This window comes from Leucoraja erinacea, chromosome 17, assembly GCF_028641065.1.
Source record: "Leucoraja erinacea ecotype New England chromosome 17, Leri_hhj_1, whole genome shotgun sequence".
Classification (NCBI taxonomy): Eukaryota; Metazoa; Chordata; class Chondrichthyes; order Rajiformes; family Rajidae; genus Leucoraja; species Leucoraja erinaceus.
In genome coordinates this window covers 17533389-17557495 of record NC_073393.1, presented here as the reverse complement: position 1 = coordinate 17557495, position 24107 = coordinate 17533389, and the positions used below count along the sequence as shown (strand labels likewise).

At 43.6% G+C, this 24107-nt stretch overlaps 1 protein-coding gene across 3 annotated transcripts in view; it reads right to left on the bottom strand.

Moving 5' to 3' along the window:
• Window positions 1–24107, bottom strand: part of LOC129705222 (RNA-binding Raly-like protein) — a 546381-nt gene that overhangs the window by 370610 nt on the left and 151664 nt on the right. For all 3 annotated transcript variants that reach the window (XM_055648693.1, XM_055648694.1, XM_055648695.1), the window contains exon 2: window positions 21242–21514. In XM_055648693.1, coding sequence (XP_055504668.1) covers window positions 21242–21497 — 256 coding nt within the window. In that variant the 5' untranslated portion in view covers window positions 21498–21514. The remainder of the gene's footprint in view (window positions 1–21241; window positions 21515–24107) is intronic.

The window sequence follows — 24107 nt, the reverse complement described above, 5'->3', positions numbered from 1 at the left end:
GCTTTTTGTGTCAACAATGAGAAGTCATTCAGTGGTTCTGTACAGCAGAGGTCAGGAACTGACCATCCAAACGCTGGAATGTTAACAATCTCTCATTGAACTGCTGGCAGAGCTGAAAGCACAACTAGCAAAATAAGGGTCCAATAAGTTCAAAACAAATAATGCATTCCCGACTAGAGGAACGGAAGGATGGTAGCAGAAAAAGGTAGCAGAAGAGATTCACCAGGATGTTACCTAAGCTTGCGGATTTGGATTACAGGGAGAGGTGGGATAGGCTGGGACCTGTTTCTTTGAGGTTGAGGTAACCTTATTGAAGTGAACAAGATCATGAAGGGCACAGACAAAGTGAATGCTCAAAGTGTAGGTCCTCAGATTAGAGGATTATATAACTAGAAAGCATAGTCTTATGGTGAGGGAGAGAAATTTAAGCAGGACCGCAGGGTATAGGAGTTGACAAAAGAGATTGTAGAGATGGATACAATTAAGACTTTTAAAGGACATTTGGACAGAAATGATAGGGTTTTGAGAGCTATGGGCCAAATGCAGGCAGATGGGACTGGCCCAGAATATAAACTTGGTCAACAAGGATAAGTTGGGCCAAAAAGGCCTGTTTCTATGCTGTCTTCTTCTTCTTGCGAATGAAACATAAACCAAAGGAATAGTTAGATCTCAAGCCAGTTATTGAGCAGCCAGGTTGTTGTCTCTGCGTCAATGTCTGCCAGGCCCTGAGCTCCATTTGGTGGGTGGTAGAGCGGGCACCCAGAGACGACATGGTTGGCTGTCTGTTGTTCTACTCCGCATTCACAGGCTGTATAGCTCCATAACTCTATGTTTCAGTGACGGTGCTGCTAACACTCAGTTTGTCAGCATCTGTGGAGAGAGAACCTGTTCTCCTGTTTTAATGTGAAAAGCCAATAGTTGCACAGGAACTTTTGTGATGGAAAAAGACAACATCACTCAAATTCACCACTTCTGCGATTGAATATTTGTCCTGGCTCTTGTGTTGCTGAGATTCACAGCTCTGCTCCAGATGAATATCTCACAGAATTTTAAAGCACTGAACTGATGGTGCTGTCTGAAATGAGTCAGATCTGTACAATACCATCCAATATGTGAGAGCAATAGTGCTGCCTGAATTGATTCCCGTTATAGTCATGTTCCAAAGTGCATCTCTCTCTCTCTCTCTGTCTCAGTCTCTCTCTTTCTCCCTCTCTTTTTTTTTTTTTTTTTTTTTTTTCCAAAGACTTTATTCAACACATCAAATCATACAACAGATCAAGCCATACACATAAAGGACTTACATTATATCGTGTCATTATAGTACAACATTACAATCATTATTCACAATACTCTCAACCCCACGCGGTGACCAGCGCCCACGGAATACCTCCATAACCTTTCCCCTCTCGAGCTCGGAAGAGACAATAGCCCCCCTACCAAGAAGGGCATTCATAGCCTTCGTAATTACTCCCCTGGACATCTGGGGCCCAGTTTGAACCGAGATACCAAAGCTGTCCCAGTCCAAGTCAACATGATGCTCATGTTCAGATGGCCTCGCTTCCGCTGCTGATGTCGCTACTGCGTAGCTCTTCGCCCTCGGCCGAGCCCCCGCCATCGCCATCCGATATAGAGGCACAAACCAGCTCCCGGCACTCCAGCAGCTCAGCAATTCAAATCCCAGGGACAGTCACAGTCCAAAGCAATCCTCAAAAAGCAAAGTCCTCCAGCCGAACGTAGAAACTCCTCCAAATTCACTCCACTGCCGATAAAATCCTCGCCTTTTCTTGCTGACACCAAAAGCACCTTTTCGCATTTAGCCAGGCATCCGCACTATGCAAAATGACTTTAGGGCAGAGAATCAGTGCCAAAACCACGACAAAGACACCAAAAAAATCTCCATACCCTCGCTCTCCAGGCACTCTTGGCAGTCCGCCAAAGGCAGCCGCTCCCTCGACAATGTAGAGAAATCTCAGAGCTTTTCACACTCGTGGAGGCATTTTTGCAGCACAGAAAAGTTTCAACAGTTCAACCATAAATCAAACTATGAAGCCTCTCCGCCTTCGTCCGTTTTCCTTTTCCAAAAAACCTTGAAAGGCCACTTATAACCTCTCAGCCTCGGGAGCTGAGAAATACACAGCCTCTCTCTCTCTCTCTCTCTCTCTCTCTCTCTCTCTCTCGCTCTCTCTCTCTCTCTCCCGTGTCACAACATCATCGTTCCACACATCTGCTTAATGCACAGTACTCCTTGAATTGAAATAAACACACTTCAGCCCACCAGTTTCACCATATTCCTTAACCTCTTTCTGCCTGTCCTTCCTCTAAGACTAATGGCCCTGTCCCACTGTACGAATTCATTCAAATGCTCTCCCGAGTTTTAAAAAAATCAAACTCGTGGTAAGCACGTGTAATGAACGTAGTGGGTACGTCGGAGCTCGGGGACGTCTCCTAGCGGCTCGTAACGCTAACGGCAGGTACTCGGGAAGACTCGCTGACGGCAGGTAAGCTCGGGAAGACTCGTGAAGATTTTTCAACATGTTGAAAAATGGCCACGAGAGCCCCGAGTACTTACGAGCGGTCATTACTGTAAATCTCTGAGGTCGAATCAAGGCAAACCCGGGAAGAACTCTTGAATGAACTCGTACAGTGGGACAGGGCTATAATGGTCCTAATCTCTATCTTCCCACTGGTCAGGACTAATTTACCCATAGAACACCAAAGAGTGTGGTGGAAGGATGTTCTTCTGGTTGGAGGCTGGTGACCAGGGATCTGTGCTGGGACCTCTGTTTTTTGTGACTTGGATGTAAGTTTGCAGATTACATCAAAATTAGTGGAGTTGCACACAGTGTGGAAGGCTGTCAAAGGGAACAGCCAGATATATATCTGTTAAAGATATGGAGTAGAAATGGCAGATGGAGCCATTGGAGCAAGTGTACGGTCATGCACTTTGGAATGCTAACGATAAGGGGAAACTATACAGTTTACAGCATGGCCCTTAACAGCATAGATGTACAGAGGGATGTTGAGCCCATAGCTCTGTGAAAGTGGCAACATATGTAATGAAGGAATACAGTATGCTTGCCTTCATCAGTAGGGTAATTGAGTATAAGAGTCAGGAAGACATTTCGCAGCTTTGTAAAACTTTAGTTTGAGTATTAAATGCAGATCTGTTCCTCCCCATTACAGAGAGCACGTGGAAGATTCGGAGATTCGGAGATTCGAAGATTCGAAGATTCGGTGCAGAAGAGGTTTACCAGAATGCTGCCTGAATTATGTGCTATTAGGCATAAGGAGAGGTTAGATATTAGGAACTGAAGATGCTGGTTTAAACAAAAAGGCACAAAGTGCTGGAGTAACTCAGCGGGTCAGGCAGCATCTCTGGAATACATGGACGATGGTTCCTGACCCGAAACATTACCTATCCATGTTCTCCAGAGATGCTGGCTGACCCGCTGAGTTGTGTCTTTTTTAGGATACACTGATTATTTTCTCTTGAGCATTGAAGGATGTGCTGATGGAAGTATATAAAATTATAAGAGGCATAGGATAGGATAGGATAGGATAGGATAGGATAGGATAGGAGGCAAAAATTAGAAGGCATAACTTGAAGGGCATGAGGGAAACGTTTAAAGGAGATATGTGGGGCAAATGTTTTACACAGAGTGGTGAGTGCATGTAATGCATTGCCAGGGGTGGTGGTGGATGCAGAAATGATAGTGGCATTTAAGAGGCTTTTAGAGAGGCACATGAATATGCAGGGAATGAATGAATGAAAGACCATGAATCGCGTGCAGGCAGAGGAGATTCATTTTGCATCATGTCCAGCAGATACATTGTGGGCTGAAGGGCCTGCTCCTGTGCTGTACAGTTCTACCCAGTGAGATGATTCATCATCATGAGGCAGCCTATTGATCAATGCTTGATATTCCGAGATTTAAAAAATTGCTTTCAGTTTTAACATTTGTAATGCCCGATTGACTATTGCCTACAGCTGTTTACTGCAGTGCCTGACATCAGATATTAATTCATGAGGATGGCAAAACATAGGAAAATCGGCACTCCTGTTTAAAGCCTTTGCTTCCCTTTTCCTCTTTGCAGTTGAGTTGTTGCCTGACAAACAACTGATGAAATGCTCTATTTGGTTTCAAGATTCAAGATTCAATTTAATCATCACATGTGCCAATTAAGGTACAGGGGATCAAAATTGGAACAGCCATGTTATAACCGCCATAACTATCTGTTATGTTTGATACATGTATCGTGGATTTCTTTGATCTCAGTGCCAGGCGCCAGCAAATGTTTTAACTTACAACACAAAGTGCTGGAGTAACTCAGCGGGTCAGGCAGCATCTCTGGAGGACATGAATCAGGACCATGCTTCAGACTGATTGTCATCGACGTGGGGAAAGCTGGGATGGGACAAACCTGGCAAGTGGTAGGTGGTTACAGTTGATAGGAAGATGGGTGAACAAAGCCTAGAGATGAGAGGCAGGCAAAAGTGTGACAAAAGAGGACAAAAAGGAGACAGGGTGACAGAGAGAAGTGGAATGAGGAATGACAAGAGTCACGGAGGGAGGATGTGATGGGTGGGGGGCTGGAGAGAAGGAATGGGCGAAGTTTTGGGTCGTGACCTTCTTCAGACTGGTTAGGGATAAGGGACACGAGAGATATAGACAGTGATGTGGAGAGATAACGTACTATGAATGAAAGATATGCAATAAAGTAATGATGATAAAGGACATGCCATTATAAGCTGTTTGTAGGGTGAAAATGAGGAGCTAGTGCGAATTGGATTAGGGAGGGATAGAGAGTGAAAGAATGCCGGGGCTACCTGAAGTGAGAGAAATAAGATACTGGAATCTTTGCATCTATAAACGGCCACCAGACATAACAGACAACACATACTTATCCGGTATTTTTAATGTGATAAATTATCTCAAAACGTTCACGGGTGAACTATCCAACCAATCTTGACACTCCTAAATTATCCTCCCACAAGAGATACAGTTAATATTTTGCTTCATTTTTTTAGCAATGTGATAGTATTGTGCAATGCTTCAGGCATTGAGGACATGTAGCTAATTGGAATCCAGATTAAATTGCCTTTCTGCATTTACGAACTGCACTGCCTGGTGGTGTGTGTGTGTGTGTGTGTGTGTGTGTGTGTGTGTGTGTGTGTGTGTGTGTGTGTGTGTGTGTGTGTGTGTGTGTGTGTGTGTGTGTGTGTGCGTGTGTGCGTGCGTGTGTGTGTGGGGGGGGGGGGGGGCAGGGGGAGATACCTGTTACGTGGCTGAACCAACATGAATGACGTTTGTGTTTCCAAAGCATGGGGCACTGCAGAATGAGGCAGGTTTAACCACGACATCACTGGGCATGTCATGTACGGTTAAGGAGATGACAACTAGACTGACAATGCCTAGGCTGAGCTGCTGCGTGTGTACATACCTGCGTTTCATCTGTAGTCAGGATTGAACCCGGGTCTCTGGCGCTGCAAGCGCTGTTGAATTGCTACTGAACCGTCCATGTCCCCTCCCGAGTGCCCATCCTTGTCTGGGGGCGGCTGGAGATGTCCGGGGTGACCCTGGACTGACGGGACACAAGCCCGGAGCAGTGGCGGCCCCAGGCTTACAGCCAGCGCGGAGAAAAAGCGCTGACTCCAGCTCAACTCTGCTCCAACTCCCGAGGAACCCGTTCTCCAACAGGCCAGGGACCATCAGCTGCACCTCTTGCATTATCCAGTGGCTGTCAGTTAACCCCCTCGATGCCGGCGAAAGCCGAGCACCAGTCATCGACGGGGATACACACAAAATGCTGGAGTAACGCAGCGGGACAGGCAGCATCTTTGGAGAAAAGGAATAGGTGATGTTTCGGGTCGAGACCCTTCTCCAGAGATGTTGCCTAACCCGCTGAGTTACTGCGGCATTTTGCGTGCATCCCCGTTGATGACTGGTGCTCGGGGTTGGTGTCCCGTCAGTCCAGGGTCAGCCTGGACATCTCCTGCCGCCCCCGGAAAGGGTTGGGACACTCAGGAGGGGACGGGGGCGTTAATGAGACTCCGCTCACAAATCTGTCTCCTGGGGTTATGCATGGTTCACCCCTGTATAATAACCCTGTATAAGCCGGAAGGGCAGCCCAAGTGAGAATGGTACCCATACACCCAGGGACCGGACTGTGATTCATTAGATTGTCACTGCTGAGATTTCTGCATGGACCAGTGGAGAAGGACGAAATAGTGTCGCTAACTCCAGAAGCAATTCAACAACATAGCTAGCAGTGCCGGAGACTCGGTTCGATCCTGACTACGGATGAAACGCAGGTCTTTATACACGCAGCAGCTCAGCTGCAGAGAACTCTTTTCTCGAGTGGCCTATGACCTAGGCATGCGCAGTCGGAATACCGAACTCACTTATTCTGTCACACATTTTGTCACCTCTGCCAATGTGTTGTTTTTCCCATTCCCTTTGTCATTGGGCACTCAAAGTGTTTCACTTTTCGGTTGCCCCATAACATGTTACTCTGTTCCTGTCCGTCTCCTTCATTCTTTCATCACATGTTTTGCATGTCCCTCTTTATAATCAACATTCATCTAACATTGGTGTGTTTTGCCTAGCAAATATTAGCACCAAATAAAATGTAATTGAAGCACATCAGCCTCTGGGTTATTTATACTTATTAGCTCCTTACCTACAAAACTCCAACCCACTGCAATAGATTCTCATTTTAAAATGAAATGTAAAATTTGACAAATTTGACTAACTTTCTAACTGGTATTTACTTCTGAGAACTATAGCCAAGAATATGGCTTAGTTGTACAGAGAGGGTGGAGCAAGTCAAAAGAGCAATAGTTTTTATATTTTCTTGTGATGTAGAAAGAGGTCATTTGACCCATCGAGTTGATGCTGGCTCACTGAGCAACTCCAGCTGTCCTATTCACCCTCTCACGAAACAGTATGGCACAGTGACAGGCCCCTTCAACCACTTTGATAAATGATACCAAATTAAACTAATCATTTCTGTCTGTGCAAAATCCATATCCTGCCATTCCCGGCATATCCATGTGTCTAACTAAAATGCTACTAAACGCCACTATCATATCTGCAACCCTGGCAGTGCCTTTGACTTACTCACCACTCTCTGTGGAAAAAACTTGCTCAGCACATTTGCTTCAAACATTCCCCCTCTAACCTTAAAGCTATGCCCTATAATTATTGACATTTCCACATTGGGAGAATTTTGACTGTCTATCCCATCCCATCCTGGGCCCTCATAATTTTATAAATTTCTATCAGGTCTTCCCTCAGCCTCCAACGCTCCAGAGGAAAGAATCCAGGTTTGTTGAATTTCTTCCCTATAGCTAATACCCTTTAATCGAATGTGTCAGGAAGAACTGCAGATGCTGGTTTAAATCGAAGGTAGACACAAAATGCTGGAGTAACTCAGCAGGACAGGCAGCATCTCTGGAGAGAAGGAATGGATGATGTTGGGGTTGAGACCCTTCCTATGGTGGAGAGCATATTGACTGGTTGCACCGCAGCCTACTTCCGTAACTCGAATGCCCAAGAATGAAGAAGGCTGCCAAATGTGGGGGCCATTGATATTGACCTACCCACCTTCAAAGAAAACTATCGGAAACGTTGCCTCAAGAAAGTAGCTAATCTCCTCAAAGACCCACAACACATTGGCCACGCACTCTTGTCGCTGCTAACATTGGCGGAAAAGGTACAGGAGGCTAAAAACTGTTGCCATCATGTTCAGGAACAGCTCCTTACCATCAACTATCAAGTTCTTGAACTGCCCTGCACATCTCTACCCCGATCCTTCCTCAGCACCAAACTCTCTCTCGATGCGTGCAGCCTCATCTGCTGAGTGTTCCCGACATTTTCTATTTTTTATTTCTTGATTTGAGTTTACCAGAAAAAGAAGAAACACATGAGATTATGCAGAATGGGATGTTGAGAGAGCAACTGGAAGGGAAAAGATCACAATGAATACAAAGGATGTTCCCAAACCACCTAACGGATATAGTGAACTGAAGAAAGAAGCATAAAGACAGAACATTCTAGCCAAGAATGAACTGAACCAGAATCAGTATTGGGCAGACCATTGATTATGATGATAAACAACCTACATCGATGTGGTTTTACTCAATCCATCTTGCATCGACCTTTTACATCCTCATTATCCCAAATGGCAGACCCAGCTTGATTCGAGAACAATATAATCAACTGCCATGAGGTTAAAAGGACCAACTTGCAAAGTGCTGTTTGGAAATGCTAATATTCTATTTGAATGTGCCTTCACAATGTTAGCAGTGAGAAGAGTATGTGGGTCTTTGTATGGTGTCTTGGTGATATTAGTTTCCTTCTCAAGCACTTTGAGGTGCTTAAATGCCGATGTGCCAAAATGAGTCTTTAACAGGGAAGTGAGCATTGAAGTGTCGAGGTATTTCCACAAAGTGTTGAAATATAGTTTCACATCGTCTCCTTCATAATGAACGTGCAACACTGTTTGGCAAAATGGCCATTGCTGGTTAGGCTACAGGATTTTGAACTTTAAGGGCCTTATTATGATAGGTTAATATGGCACACCTGGACAGTCATATAGTATGGCATAGAAACGACCATTCAGCCCAACCTGTCCATGCTGACCATTAATGCTACTGATTTTGAGGAGGGCCCCGTGGCACTGTTGGAACTGCTGCCTCACAGTGTCAGACGCGGGTTCGATCCTGACCTCGGGTTCTGTCTGTGTGGTGTTTGCATGTTTCCCCTGTGAGCGCCTGGGTTTCCTCCGGGTGCTCCGGTTTCCTCCCACGTCCCAAAGATGTGCAGGTTTATAGGTTAATTTGCCTCGGAATATCGCCCGTATTGTGTAGGGAGTGGATGAGAAAGTGGAATAACATAGACGTTATGTGACCGGGTGATCAATGGTCCGCATGGCCAGTTTCCATGCTGTAGCCCAAAACCAAACTAAATTCCCATTTGCTCTTATTAGGCACATATCACTCTACTCCCTTCCTATCCAAATGCCTGTGCAATGCCTTTTAAACATTGTAAATGTATCTGCTTCCACCATTTCCTCTGGCAGCTCATTACACATACCTACCACCCTGTACGTGAGAAAAGTAACCCTCCTCTTTGAAATTACTCCTGTTTCATCTTAAACCTGCGCTCTCTAGTTTTAGACTCGCCCACCAGAGATAATAAACTCTATCTATCTATCCCGCCTGTGACGCTCATAATTTAATAACCGTCTAGAAGGTCACCCCCTCAGCCTCCCACCTGCTGACGTGTGGCTGCAACCATTCTTGGGTGGAATGGCATCCACTGTAAATCATCCATGAACTGATGATGATTTTTATTTGACGGACACATGTGGGATGATGTTACTTTCTGGACAATGCACCACGAGGCATTGGTTAACATAGTGTGAGGGGCTAGGGACTGCCTGTCATTGATCAGTCCCAGGGCATTTCTGAATTGATAGTGTTGCCACGTCTGCGCCCACGTTCTGATCCCCGGCCACCCCTCTGCACCCACCCCCCCCCCCCCCCCCCCCCACACACACTCCATCTCCCCCCATTCCCCCTCCGTGCCTCCCCCCCTCCCCCTACCCCTGCCCCCTCCCAATCCTATCTTGAATTGTGTTCAGACCATCTGAATGGAGGATCACAATCACCCGGCATTTCTCCTCCTTGAATCACCCAGATCCATCGAATTGCTCTTTGTACGTTGTGGCCCTGACATTTGATGCAGCAATCAGTTCCAAAAGGCTCACTGCATGTTGTGTAATTGGAATGTAGCACCATTATAAAGACACCATAGTAATTCTCAGCCAAAGTGGCACAAATCTTCCAGTTCCAATCACCTCTTCCTCCCCAGATGACAAAGGAAATTCGACATATCCTCAATATCTCCATAGGCACCATGGAATGCATTTTAACCGAATGCATCACAGCTTGGACTGACACTAGCTCTGCCCAATACCAGAAGAAATTGCAGAGATTTGTGGACGTAAACCAGTCCATCATGCAAAATATCACTAGTCAATCTCTCATCCATCAACTCTACACTTCATGCTGCCTCGGGAAAGCTGCCAAGAAAATCAAGGACGATCACACCCTGGTCATTCTGTCTTCTCCCCATTCTGTTGGGCAGAGGATATATAAAAGCTTGGAAGCACATTCCAGCAGATTCAAGGGTAGCCTTTTCCCCGCGTTGTCAGCGTTTTCAACAGACCTCTCATCCGTGAAGGATATATTATCTTTTATAGCTCTTGCACTTATTTTCTGCATTTTATTTGTAGCTCTAACAGAACATTCTTCACTCTGTTTCCTTTCTTTTTGCACTACCCTGTAATTCTCATAAACGGTTTTGAGTTTCCCGGGGAGCCGTGCGCGCGGCGGGAGTGTCCCGGGATGCCGCGCGGGCCCGATCCACCTGCTGAACAACCGCGCCGCCGATGACCAGAACGATGACTGGAACGCACCCCGGCAGGCCCGACTCGCCCCACAGGTGCCCCAGAGGACTGCGGAGAAGCCGGGCAGTGAGGCCTGGCTGGGCCGAAGAGCCTCAGTGGAGGCAACGATGGAAGCCTCAGCGGAGGCGGTGGGTGCCTTGGTGTAAGTCTCAACGGGAACAGGAGCCCCGGCGGGGGTGGGGCCTCGGTGGTAACGGGAGCCTCGACGGCTGCGGGAATCTCGGCGGCGGTGGGGCCTTGCAATCGACCCACGATCAATGGTCGATGAGCGTGAGGGGGGGGGAGAAGACAATGGGACCCGGCGTGGGGGGACCGCCGTGAGGGACGGAGGGAGAACATACGGGGGACCCGGTGTGGGGGAGAACTCTAGCTTTAGAATCCTCTGGCCATGGGATATGTCTGTGTTTGTTCGTTTCTTTGTTCATTTGTGAAGGCATTGTGTACACGGCAGTCAGACACAAGTCCCTTGTATTTTTCTTTTTGTTTTTACTTTTTAATTTCATGTTTTTCGTGTCCCTTGTGTGTTGTGACTGTTGGCAGACTAATTTCCCTCTGGGAATGAATAAGGTTTTATCGAATCGTAATCATATATGAATGATTTACGCTGGATAACATGCAACACAAAGGTTTCCACTGTATCTCATTACATGAGACAACAATAAGCCAATACCAATACATAGATTGACACAGTTTGTAGTGTATCTTTTCAAACTTGTTCCATTCATCGAGGGTTAACATTTTCCTGTTTAAGTACATATCTAATTCTATCATGAAAGTTACCAATTAATCTGGCTCCCTCCCACACACACCATTTACAGAAATGTATTCAAGAATACATAACTCACAATGTACATGAACGAAAATCCCTATCTCACACCCTTGACTTTACAACGCTCTAATTACTCTCCTCATGTTGAAATCTCCCCAATCTCTTCTGTATAAAACAAAAGCTACAAATAAAATGATCTTCTCCTCCAAGGGGAAATATTAATGCCTCCATTATCTTGACGTTTGTGATCGAAGGCATATAATCCCCATCAGCTCTCCCTTTTATTTCAATCATCTAATATTCTGTGATGCATCATCATTAAGGAACGCATGATAAAAGGCAGTCATTTGGAACATATAAAAGTTCTCCCACAAAAAAATTGGAAAAAGTAGCGATGGTGATAGTTGCCTTTTGACTTTGCATAAAATTAATGACTTGATCCTCACGATTAAGTATTAAATTAATCCCCACTTCTTCCTACATGCAACCCCTCCCACCAAAAGTGCTTAGAATGTGAAACAGAAACTGCAAATACTGGAAACCTGAAAGAGAAATAGCAAAGGCTGAAGATACTAAATATTTCAGGTTGTGTAAAACGAGAGGCAGAGTCAACTTTTCATGGCAATGCCTCTTCATCGGGACATGGGAAAGTGAACAAGCAAGTGTGTTTTACATTGCAGAGAGGGGCAGAGAACAAATAAGCAGTCTGCTTACACATTGGCTTTTTAACTTCAATTAGATTTAACGGCCTTGACAAGACACTGATTCATTTTTAAATCAGAATATTATGTCAATATTATTCAGCGTCAAATTCTTTTTTTATAACATACCTCTTAAATGTTGTGGGAGTACCTACCTCAACCACCCACTCAGGTAGTGTGTTTCAGATTCAACCACCTGCTGGGTAAAATGTTCCTTTCTCAGATCTCGTCCAAACCTCTTTCCCTTTGCCCTGAACTTGTATCATCTAGTTTTATAGCATTTCTTTGAGGAATGTTTCCTCCTCTTTCTTCTGATCATAATATTGGACACATCGGTCAAGTCTTCCTCCGTCTCCTCTAATCCAATCTCTTAGGGACAGATACAGCACTGAAACTGGCCCTTCAGCCCAACTCATCCAAAGCCGACCAAGATGGTCTCTCTAACAGAGTTTCATTTGCATGAATTTGGCCTATATCTCACTAAACCTCTACTACCCATGTACCTATCCAAGTATCTTTCAAATGTTGTTATTGCACCTGCATCAACTACCTCCTCCGGCAATTCATTTTACCACCCACCTTTTGAGTGTAAAAGTTGCCCTTCAGGTTCCTATACAGTCTTTCCCCTCGCACCTTAAATCAATGTCCTCTGGGTCTTGAGTCCCCTTCCTATCTCATGAATCTATTCTCCCTTTGCAGCTTACTGACATCCTTCCTATAGCAGTGTGACCAAATCTGAACACAATACTCCAAACGCCATCTCTCCAATGTCTTATACAACTGTAATAGAGAGTTCCAACTTCTAAACTCAATACCCTGACTGATGAGGGCCAACGTACCAAAAGTCTTCTTTGTCACTCTATCTCTGATGCCACTTTCAGGGAACTGTGTACCTGTACTGCTAATCCCTCTGCTCTGCAACATTCCTCAGGGTCCCTGCGAAGATCCTGCCCTCGTTTGACTTCCCAAAATGTAACAACTCATATGTATTTGCATTAAACATAATTAGCCCAGCTTGCCGTAATGATCAAAATTCTGCTATAATATTTGATAACCATCTTCACAATTTATGATATAACCAACTTCACTGCTATGCTGTCACCTACCTTAGTGTCATCTGCAAAGTACACATTTTGTATTGTACATTCTCATTTAAATTATTGCTATAAACCACAAACCGCACTGAGTCGAGCACCGATCCCTGAGGCACGCCATTAGTCATAGGGACCAACATGCTCTGCTTCTTTACATGAAGCCAATTCTCTATCCAGTCATGCAGCTCTCCCTGGATCCCATGTGATCTAACATTCCAGGGCAGAATCTTATGAATGGCGTTGGTGAAGTCCATATAGACAATATCCACAGCTTTTCTTACTCGGCTTTTTTTGTAACTTCTTTAAAAAATGCAATCAAATTTGTGAGCCATAATCCCCCATGTATATGTTGTACATGTTGACTATCCATAATCAGCCTCTGCCTATCCAAATATATAAACATCTTATCCCTGAGGTTCCCTAAAAATCCTCTACAGTAACTCACCTACCACCGATGTTAGCCTTACTGGTCTACAGTTCCCAGGCTTTTCCTTGCAGCCCTTCTTAAATCATGGTACAACATTAGCCACGCTCCTGTCATCCAGTATCTCACCTGTGTCTAGCGATGATTCATATATCACTGCCAGAGCTCCAGCAATTTCCTCTCTAGCTTCCCGCAGTGTCCTCAGATATATCTGATCAGTCCTGGGAAATGTATCTACCTTCATGCACCTTAGCACGTCCAACATCTCTTCGATCATAATATGGACTGTCCTCAAGACATCTCCATTTCCTGTCCCAAGTTCCTGAGTCTTCATGTCTTTCTCCACAGTAAAAATAAAGGGGAAATACTTTTTGAAGACCTTGGTCATCTGCTGGTCACAGAAATGACCACTTTGGTTTCTGAGGCAGCCCATACTCTTCTAGTTACACTCTATACTTTAATGTACTAATTTTATATATTTGGTTTCTCCTTAATGTTATCTGCCCAACCTATAGCGTACCCTCCTGATTTCCTTCTTAAGTATGTTTCACAATCCTCTAAACTCCTCCAAGGTCCAAGGATAGACTTGACCCTAGCTACCTATACTTGGCCCATGCCTCTGTCTTTGTACTGACCAGAGCCTCAATTTCTCCTGTCATCCAGACTTCCTTACCTTGTGCATATGGTAATGTGCTAATTGACCATATTCAGAAGGAAGCAATGCAGTATCAAAATCATAGCAGCTCTCAGTAGAAAATTTCATCAGTCCCAGTCCTTCTGATATATTTTTTCCTAAAGCTCTTGCATGCTCTACCAAAGGCCTTTGATAGCTTTGCTACTGATCTTCACAAAGAGGTAAATTGCTGTGGCCAATTAACCCACCAGCACATCTTTGGGATGTAGGAGGAAAGCAGAAACACACGTGGTCACAGGGAGTACTTGCAAACTCCACACAGACAGCACTGGAGGTCAGGGTTGAACCCGTGATTCCTGATCTGTGAGGCAGCACGTTGACCACTGCCCCACCATAAAAAATGAGATCATAACTTATTTTAGTCTGTGTTCATTTGATTATTGTGGGGTACCATTTGATATGTAATGCCTCTAAGCTCTGCTGACAATACTTCAGATTTGATTTTGTCAAGGTATGTCTGATCAGCTATTTCATTCGCAGTTCTACTTTATGAATTTTGATATAGGCAACTTGGGTTGGGAATCTGACTTCAGAACATATTATATTTTGAGACTACAGACATTTTGTAATCTGCAGTTCATCTTTGATTTCTTCAAATGGGGTCAGATCCCATAATACATGGATGCTGATATGCACATCACAATTGACTTTCTATTTTACATCCATCCTGGGGAATTGTTTAAAGGTGCAGAATTGAAACAGATCATGTATCTCATCGACTGCACCAATTGGCGGTCACGGTGGCGCAGCGGTACAGTTGCTGCCTTACAGCGAATGCAGCGCCGGAGACCCAGGTTCGATCCCAACTACGGGTACTGTCTGTATGGAGTTTGAACGTTCTCCCCGTGACCTGCGTGAGTTTTCTCCGAGATCTTCGGTTTCCTCCCGCACTCCAAAGACGTACAGGTTTGTAGGTTAATTGGCTTGGTAAATGTGGGTGTAGGATAGTGTTAATGTGCGGGGATCGCTGGTCGCGCGGACCCGGTGGGCCGAAGGGCCTGTTTCCGCTCTGTATCACCAAACAAAACTAAACTAAATTACCTACACGGGAGATACTCTCCCATGCCCTCAAAAAATCCTTTTAATCTTTCTCTTAAAAGAACAATCCAAGAGCTTCTGAATGATGCTGTATGCTCTCGTACAACAACCATAATCAGAAACACCTTCATTTCAACAACCTAGTATGTAAAGGAACTGCTTTGTAAACTCACTTGAATTTTTTTCTTTGATAAACTAACATTGTGTCGAGCTGTTGCCATGTCTGCCACGGGTAGATTATTAACAACTCATCAGAACCAAAGACCTCTCGTGTATCCCACCCTCTTTGTCCTCCCCTTCAGGATAGGAAATTACTCAATTGCCAAGTCATAACTGCATCTGATCCCTGGAACATCTGAGTCAGACAGACCACACTCAGTAAAACTATATCATGCACATTCCACTAAGAAAACTTAAACAATATCAAGCACGTTACACTAAACAAACTAAACTACATGAAACAGTTTAAATGTATTACAACACCATACCCAATTTCAGAACTTCATGAATGATGCCTTCATGATTTATGAATTCTATTCCCCTTTCATTTTCCAAATAAATATGCCCACAAACCTTCTTCCATGAATGGAACGGCCCACTACTCCAATATAAATCCTATGTACATTCACCCATTCCTCGCCCATTTACACCTCCTTCCTGTCCCTCTCGACTTCTCCTTCGTCCATTCTCATTCCCTTCATTCCTTATCCTAATTCTCTCTGACAGTAGAGAATCCCAAAGATCCACAACCATCTTAGTGAAGACATTTCTGTGTACTTCAGTTGCAAGTTACTAGTCTCATATTTTTGTTTCAAAAATACAGATTTGGACAAAAACAATTTTCCCATCGAACCACAAGCACAACATGAGAAAACATTCTGTCTATCTCTACGATATTCTAAAGGTAGCGCCCCAAAGACATACAGTGCCCTCCATAATGTTTGGGACAAAGTCCCATCATTTATTTGTTTCCCTCTGTACTCCACAATGTGAGATTTGTAAAAATCTCACGTGGTTAAAGTGCACATTGTCAGATATTAATAAATCTGACAAAGTGCACTTTAATCACCTAATCTTTTCTATTACAAATCTCAAATTGTGGAGTATAGAGGGAACTAAATAAATGATGCGTCTTTGTCCCAAACATTATGGAGGGCACTGTATCTACTTTCGAACTCTCAGGATGGTGTAAACAAACTCTTTAAATATAGGTTTAAATTTATTATTGTCAAATGCACCAAGATACAGTAAAAAGCTTTGTTTTGCATGCAATCCTAGCAGATCAGACATTATCATACATAGATGCAATCAGTTCAACCTCAATTAGAAAAAGCAACAATGAGGATAAAGTGTGCAGAATATCGTTCTCAGCACTGTTGCGCATCAATTTCTTTGACAAAGTCCAATATCCTGAATGGGGTTGAGGTGAAGCATAACAGTGCCCTAGTTTATAGAAGGAATTCCAGTCAGAAGCCTTATAGTGGAGGTTAAGGGGCTGTTCCTTGGTCTAGGGCGAATGCCTGGTTTCAAGCCTCTGTACCTTCTGCTGGACAAGAGCAGGGAGAAGAAGGAATGACTGAGATGGGACATGTGTTTGATTATGTTAACCGCTCTCCTGAGGCAATGTGAAGTGTAGATGGAGTCTACCAGTGCAATTTTTTGCAGTCTCGGGCAGAGCTATTTCCAAACCAAGCTGTGATACAACTTGACAGTTTGCTTTCTATGTTATTTTGAAGGTCGAGCTAGATAGATTGAAGGCGAGCAAGGGGGATAGGTTAACTAGGTGGGGTGGAAGGAGGGAGCTGACGTTACAATTAGATCGGCTATGTAGAATAGAAACATAGAAACATAGAAATTAGGTGCAGGAGTAGGCCATTCGGCCCTTCGAGCCTGCACCGCCATTCAATATGATCATGGCTGATCATCCAATGTAGGTTCAGTGGATCAAGCGGCCTCCTCCTGTGCCTAATTTGATGGTTTGCATCAATGTATGTACTGTACTTGGGAACCAAATTAGTAACATGTTGGTACAGACCGTAAAGTGCTCTGCATCCTGATGAAACTGGAAAAGCATAGAGTTTGTAATCTCTTTCCCACCTGAAAAATATTGTGCCATATGCACATGAGCATTCACTTCAATAAACAAGCAGCACCAACTGAGAGGCTGTGATTCAACTTCTTAAAACCACTGAGTACATGCAAGCCAATATTTTAGTTTGAACAGACTGCACTCCAGACGTGTTTAACCAAGGCTGCATCTGGCACTTGCAATGAGGATGAATCACATTAACAAAAGTTGGAATGCAAAGTCAATTATTTTGTGAGTGTAAAATAACTTTCAATACAAATATAGAATAATGGTTAGATCAAAACTATGAGAGGTGCTGGAAATTATCAGTGACTATTAGTGACTGTCATATACTTCTGTTGTGGCACCATATGTTGCTACTTATGATGATGGTGACGAGTCCATCGCCTATTGCCATAAGGTGCTATGGCGCCTGCTTGGTGGAATAGGACAGGACAACCCGTAAAGAAGCAAACGGCCTGTGTTTACTTGACATGAACCAGTGATTACAGAGCTTACCAACTGGCTGCCCAGAGCAAACTGACCCTCATTTGTTTGGGATATGCTAACATGTTTGCTGCAGTATCTTCACTCCAACCATCTGGGCAGTTGTGTGCACCTGAGGATTGGGAATAACTAAGCAGTCAGAGCTACTGACAGTAGCAGTTGACATTGATCATTTCCAGGTCCGGGTGGACACAAAAAGCTGGAGTAACTCAGCGGGAAGGACAGGCAGCATCTCTGGAGAGAAGGAATGGGTGCCGTTTCGGGTCGAGACTGTTTTTCAGACTGAGAGTCAGAGGGAAAGGAAACTGGAGATATGGAAGGGTACAGACACATCAAAGCAGACGGTGATCAAGGACATGTAGAATGGTCCATTGTTGGCTGAGGGGAAGGTGAGCAAGTGGCGTACAAACAGTAAAATTAATCAAGAGGACAGTGAAACTAGTCGGAGAACTAGGGTGGGGGGAAGGACGGAGAGAGAGGGAAAGCAAAGCTTACTTGAAAAGTTAGATAAATCAATATTCATACCCCTGGGATGTAAGCTGCTGTTATATGAGAATTTTGCCCGAACAGTCGGTGACCCATAGCGCTGTGGCCGGTAGCGCTTTGTTTAAATTCCCACGCGCTAACCTGACAACGCTCTGTTTAAACCTTTGCACGCCAAACTAGCAGTGCTCTGTGTATTACCTTTGCCCAAGTCTGTATTGCTGTGTGTATTGCTTTATGCGCCAGTCAGTAAACTGATAGCACTTTGTTTGTAAAGGGGGGGGGGGGTCCTTGATCCTTTCAAGAGATACTTTCAAGAGAGAGTTAGATAGAGCTCTTAGTGATAGCGGAGTTAAGGGATATGGAAAGAAGGCAGGAACGGGGTACTGATTGTGGATGGTCACATTGAATAGCGGTGCTGGCTCGAAGGGCCGAATGGCCCACTCCTGCACCTATTATTTATTGTCTATTCTTTTTGTTCTCTCTCTTGCCAATAAATCTGATGAGTTCATGTATGAGAGGGGTTCACCGACGGGCTGAGAGAGAGAGAGAGGTGTGCTGCTGTAAAACGAACCCCACGCATACTGAGACAAGTATTGGTTTTGCCCTCTCTTGCCAATAAAACTGATTTGCAACGAAACAGACGAGTGAGCCTTTTTTTGTTCCACTAGTCAGATCCTTGAAGCTGTTCCCTTGCAACAGCTGTCCAAGCAAAATATGAAGTTTCAGATTGAACAAATGTACGGATTAGAGTCATGTCGCAAAATGTATCATCAAAGTGTACTGCCTTTCAAAATGGTTTGTTCTTTTAAAATTGGTGAAAGGATTAATCATTTCACCATGTTATCAGATGCATTTTGGCTGAATAGGATTTCAGTGCGAGAGTTGGTGTTTGGAAAGAGAATAAGAATAATAAGAGGCTCAGTATTGGGCAAGGGAATGTGTGTAATTCGATACCTCCACTAGCACTGTGATTTTGCCATGCTTTTACGAATGCCCAACAATACTGATTACATTGACAGAAGAGAAATCCCTCTACAAATCATCTCTATTGGACCAAGTAGATGAAAAGTGGTTATAAACAAATAACTTAATTGACTAATTCATCAAGCGAAAGCTTTTCCTTAAGGTGTGGGAAACTTGGTTTTGCTTCGGATTAATATTCAGCTTCCACCATGGTGTTTTTTCCATAGGTGGAGGGCAACCATTGCCTCTTCCTGCAGTACTTTCTGGTTCGCTCAGAGTGGCACTAACACAAGGTTACACAATGCTCCATGTTACACAAGGATGGCACCAACAAAATCATCCAGTGGATGAAGTGCGGACAATGGGAAAAGCTTTGTCTAGCTGCTGGACATATGCAGCAAATTCAAATAGATAATAAACCCAATAATAAAGTTAGGAAATGCTGGAAACACTCAGCAGGTCAGGCAGAATCAGCGGGAAGGAAATCAGTTAATATTTTTGGCTGAAGAAAATGTTCTATCTATAACAGCTCTGATGAATAGCCTTTGACATGAAACATTAACGATTTCCTTTTCCACAGATGCTGTCTGACCCGCTGAATGCTTCCAGCATTTTCTGATTTTATTTCCAATTTCCAGCATTGGGACGTTCTATGATTTTTATTTTTAGATGAACTCATCTTCGATATGAGTCTGAAAAATGGTATACATTCTATTCATTATTCAATAACACAGTTACAAGCTCTTCCCCAGTGAATTATTTGGCAACACCTTAACTCACTCCTTCTTCCCGGCAATACTCAGTCTTACCAATGTACCATTTAGCATTACAAACAACAATAACATGACATCGCCACTCCTTCACTCTCTGTGATGTCTGATCCATTGGGCCATGATCCTTTATCTTCTTCCATAGATTGATAACATACACAGTGCAATGCCCGATCATATACAAACCTGGTAAGCTGTGTGCTCTCAGATAAGCTCGCCAACTAAATAGCAATCCTGTACACTCAATGATAATGTATGTACATGCAATGCAGCTATAATACATCACCTCATCATGCCATGAGCAACACACAGAGATATTTATTCCATCCACCCTCAAGTCAAGTATAATCTCACTGGAATAGCAGACTACTCCAGCAACCCTGTACACTCAATGACAATGCATGTATAGTCAATCACCGCATCATGCCACGATTAACACTGAGAGATATTTATTCAATCCACCCTTATGTCAATTACAAAGAGCTTCTCCTCAGTGAGTGACTGCTTGGTGCTACACATTTGCCAATCTTCCTACACTACTACAGAGATCCATTATTTACTTCTTGTAGGGATCAACAATGACTCCCTGGATGTGTATTTTACCCTAGCTAACCAGGGTCAAAAATACTACCAGCATTGTCTCTTCAAGCCCTGTAGTAGTCTACTGCTTCTGATGTGCAACACTCATGGCCAATGTGGTTTTCCTGAGTCCTAATTAACAATGTTCTCACAACCTGGGCTATTGGCTGGTCACCAGCAGAAGAAAGAAATAAGAGGGACTTGTAACATCAGCTGGTGATCTGGCCATCAAGTAGGTGGCTTGCTGAAGCAATTTCACATACATGCTGCAAACAAGGAATGATTTCAATATTGTGGTTCTAGGCAATATCTTTGTACTCCACAGTTCACAAATATTTGTTTCTGTCATCACCTCATTACCAGAATACAGGGATAGCAACTAATGTTGAAGCCACAGCACACTCATTTCAGCAGCATGCGTTTATACTTTAAACTCAGCTTTGATCACACTTAACAAATGGAAGGGGAAAGTGAGCATGTTCAAATAGGATAATAGCCAAACAGCATGAAATGATTGAGAAGCAAGACTCCAACGCTAACCCAATTGCAAATCACATTCAATCACCATTAATTCCACTCAACAGATTGTAACCCAATGCACAACTGGAAACTTTCAGGTGATTACGTTTCCTGTAATCCCCTCCTTCCACGAAGCTTTGTGTTGCTACTTACCCAACGGCTGCCCGGCCACTATCCTGTTGTGCTCCCCCGCCACTGCTGTTCTGGCATTCCGTTCAAACACGTACTGCACAAACGCGTATCCTTTGTGCACTGAGCACCCCACTATCTTGCCGTACTTCCCAAAGATGGCCTCCACATCTGCCTTCTTCACAATGGCTGTATTTAGGTTACCAATGAAGACTCTGGAGTTGATGGACTTGGGGTCATTTTTATTGGTCACATTACTGGTCATTGACTTACTTGTCATTTTCCTTTAGAAGGAACCTGCAAAAGTATAAACGAATGTTTACCATGTAAGTAGAGAGTGAAGTGTGCAGCCTGTAGCAAAGTTATATTATATATATTTTTCTGTGATTATGGACACGCGCTCATTAAGCCGAGGAATGGAGTGATGGGTAAAGGCATGTACTTGTTCATTTGCTCACAGTGGCATTGACCAGAGCAGGACTGTTCAGCTGAGCAATATTGATTTCCTTCCCCAACCTGAACTCAAAGTGTTCTGAGGAAGGGAATGACAAATGGAGGTTGTCGCAAATCCCAATTAGGATGAGCGATAGCAAAATGATCAATTCCGTTCAGCCTGCATTGGAGGAACCGTTGGAGCGTGGGTGTAGTCCATTAGCTCTCCATAGGATTAGGGACTTGGTGCAGGTCAATTCACTTACCCATGTAAATTACCAATGACACAGGTGACAACAAAACATCTTTCTGTAAAAAGCAATTGTGCTCAGCTAATTTGTACAAAGTGCACTCCAAATAGCTGAGATTTGGTCAACTGAAATTGAGAGTTGCTGGTTATTGTTACAACAACCGAGTCTCAGCCCCATTTACATCTTTGACAATGATCATCGACAATCTTTGCCAAATGGATGTGTCATTCCCCCCTCCGCCCTTCTGGAAATGTTACCTTTATTGAATCTTTATTTTTTTGCTAAGAGCTGTGTCAGTGGCGAGGGTGATGAGAATCAGCAATGGTTTCAGTAGAAATAAAAACACAAAGTGTTGGAAACATTCAATAGTCCAGGCAGCATCAATGAAGAGAGAGACAGAGTTCATGTTTCAGGTTAATAATCTATCATCAGTTCAAACACTGAAGCATTAACTCTGGTTGACTCTCCACAGGTGCTGCCAGACCTGTTGAACATTTCCAGAGCATTTTGGTTTATAATTCAGGTTTCATTTGGACAGGCACATTATCAGGCAAGGATTGGAAGAATATAGACCATGGGCAGGCTGATGGGATGAGTTTAATTTAGCATTATGGCCAGCACTGACACCGTAGGCCAAAGGGCTTGTTTCTTTGCTGGTCTATGTTTTATTTCCAGCATCTGCATTTTTTTTTTGCCTTTTATTAACAGGATATTTCATGCCCATAATGATACTAAATGATGAAACATAATAATTAAGCAATAGAGGAATCCCAAAGAATGGACCACTGTCTCTCTATTTTTTAACACTTAAGACAGTTTGGCAGAATATGCTTTCTTTTTAGTTCCAAATAACTGCACTACATTCCATTATCAGCTGCAAGGTGAAAAGAAACATTGATCATTGTACTTCATTTCATGAAAACACAGAAGTTATTTGGAAAAATTGTGAAGCCTTGTTTAGCACTCCAGAGCAAATATCACTGAATTAGCAGAGGTCACCAACTTAGCCCTGGAAGCAAATGTCACAATATTGTCATCTTTATCTACCTGTAATATGACAGTGTTTTGACGGGCTTGTTTAAGTACAATGTCACTCTACGCTGCTCATTGAACGTGCTTCATTATCTCAGTTCAACAGCTCCAGGTCTTTTTTCCTGCTTTTCTTATATCTCTTGGTGCCTACCCAGTTCCCACAGAATTTCTATTAAAAAAATGTTGCTTGATCTCTTCTGATGCAAAGGTTGGATCAATTGGCCCAACATTTGAATGAACGTTTATCATCTGGACTTCATTTCAATTGGCATAATTTCAACTCTGGGGACATATTCTCCTATTTCTGCATTCTCATTTTAGGAGGAGATCTCAGTAACCATTCATCCTGTCCCATCCTGTTCATTATGTACTACCTCCTGTAACCTGTCTGGCTCCCGGTTTATCAATCCTGGTGAACTAGTGTCAGGTATTCTATTCAAGATTGAACATAATAACATCTCACCAGCCCTCCTGATGATTACTTTATTCTTTCAAACTTCTTGTGGGGGTCACATTAGCTTTATCAAGTGGCTCCTTGCACCTGAGAGTTGACTTTTAATAATTTATTAACAAACTCCCCATCTCCTTCCCTCATATTTCTAACACAAAAACAACCCGCATTTAAATACCATCATGTTGCCAACATTTCAGGTGCATTAATACAGCAAAACCTTCCAGGAAAAAAATCATACATACACTCGAGGACAGAGTTTAGTTTTGTTTAGAGATACAGTCTGTGTCCTTGGAAACAGGCACTTCGGCACACCAAGTCCACGATGACTGTCGATCTCCCGTTCACACTAGTTTTGTTATCCCATTTTCGCATTCACTCCCTACACACGAAGGGGTAATTTTTACAGAGGCCAATTAACCTACAAACCCGCACGTTTTTTTGGAGTGTAGGAGGCAAATTGAGCATCTGGAGGAAACTTACGTGATCAGAGGGAGAACGTGCAGTGTACATACAAAGCACCTGAGATCGGGATCGAACCTGGCTTTCTGGAACTGCAAGGAATCTGCTCTATCAGCTGTGCCACTGTGCGTCCCTTTTTAAATTTAAATTTTATTTTTATTTCCAGAACAGACAGTGGGTAATAGAGATGTAGGAGGTGATGGAGATGAGGGTGATGGGCAAAGAAGAGAGAAGGAGGTGAACATAGAAATAGAACTTCAAA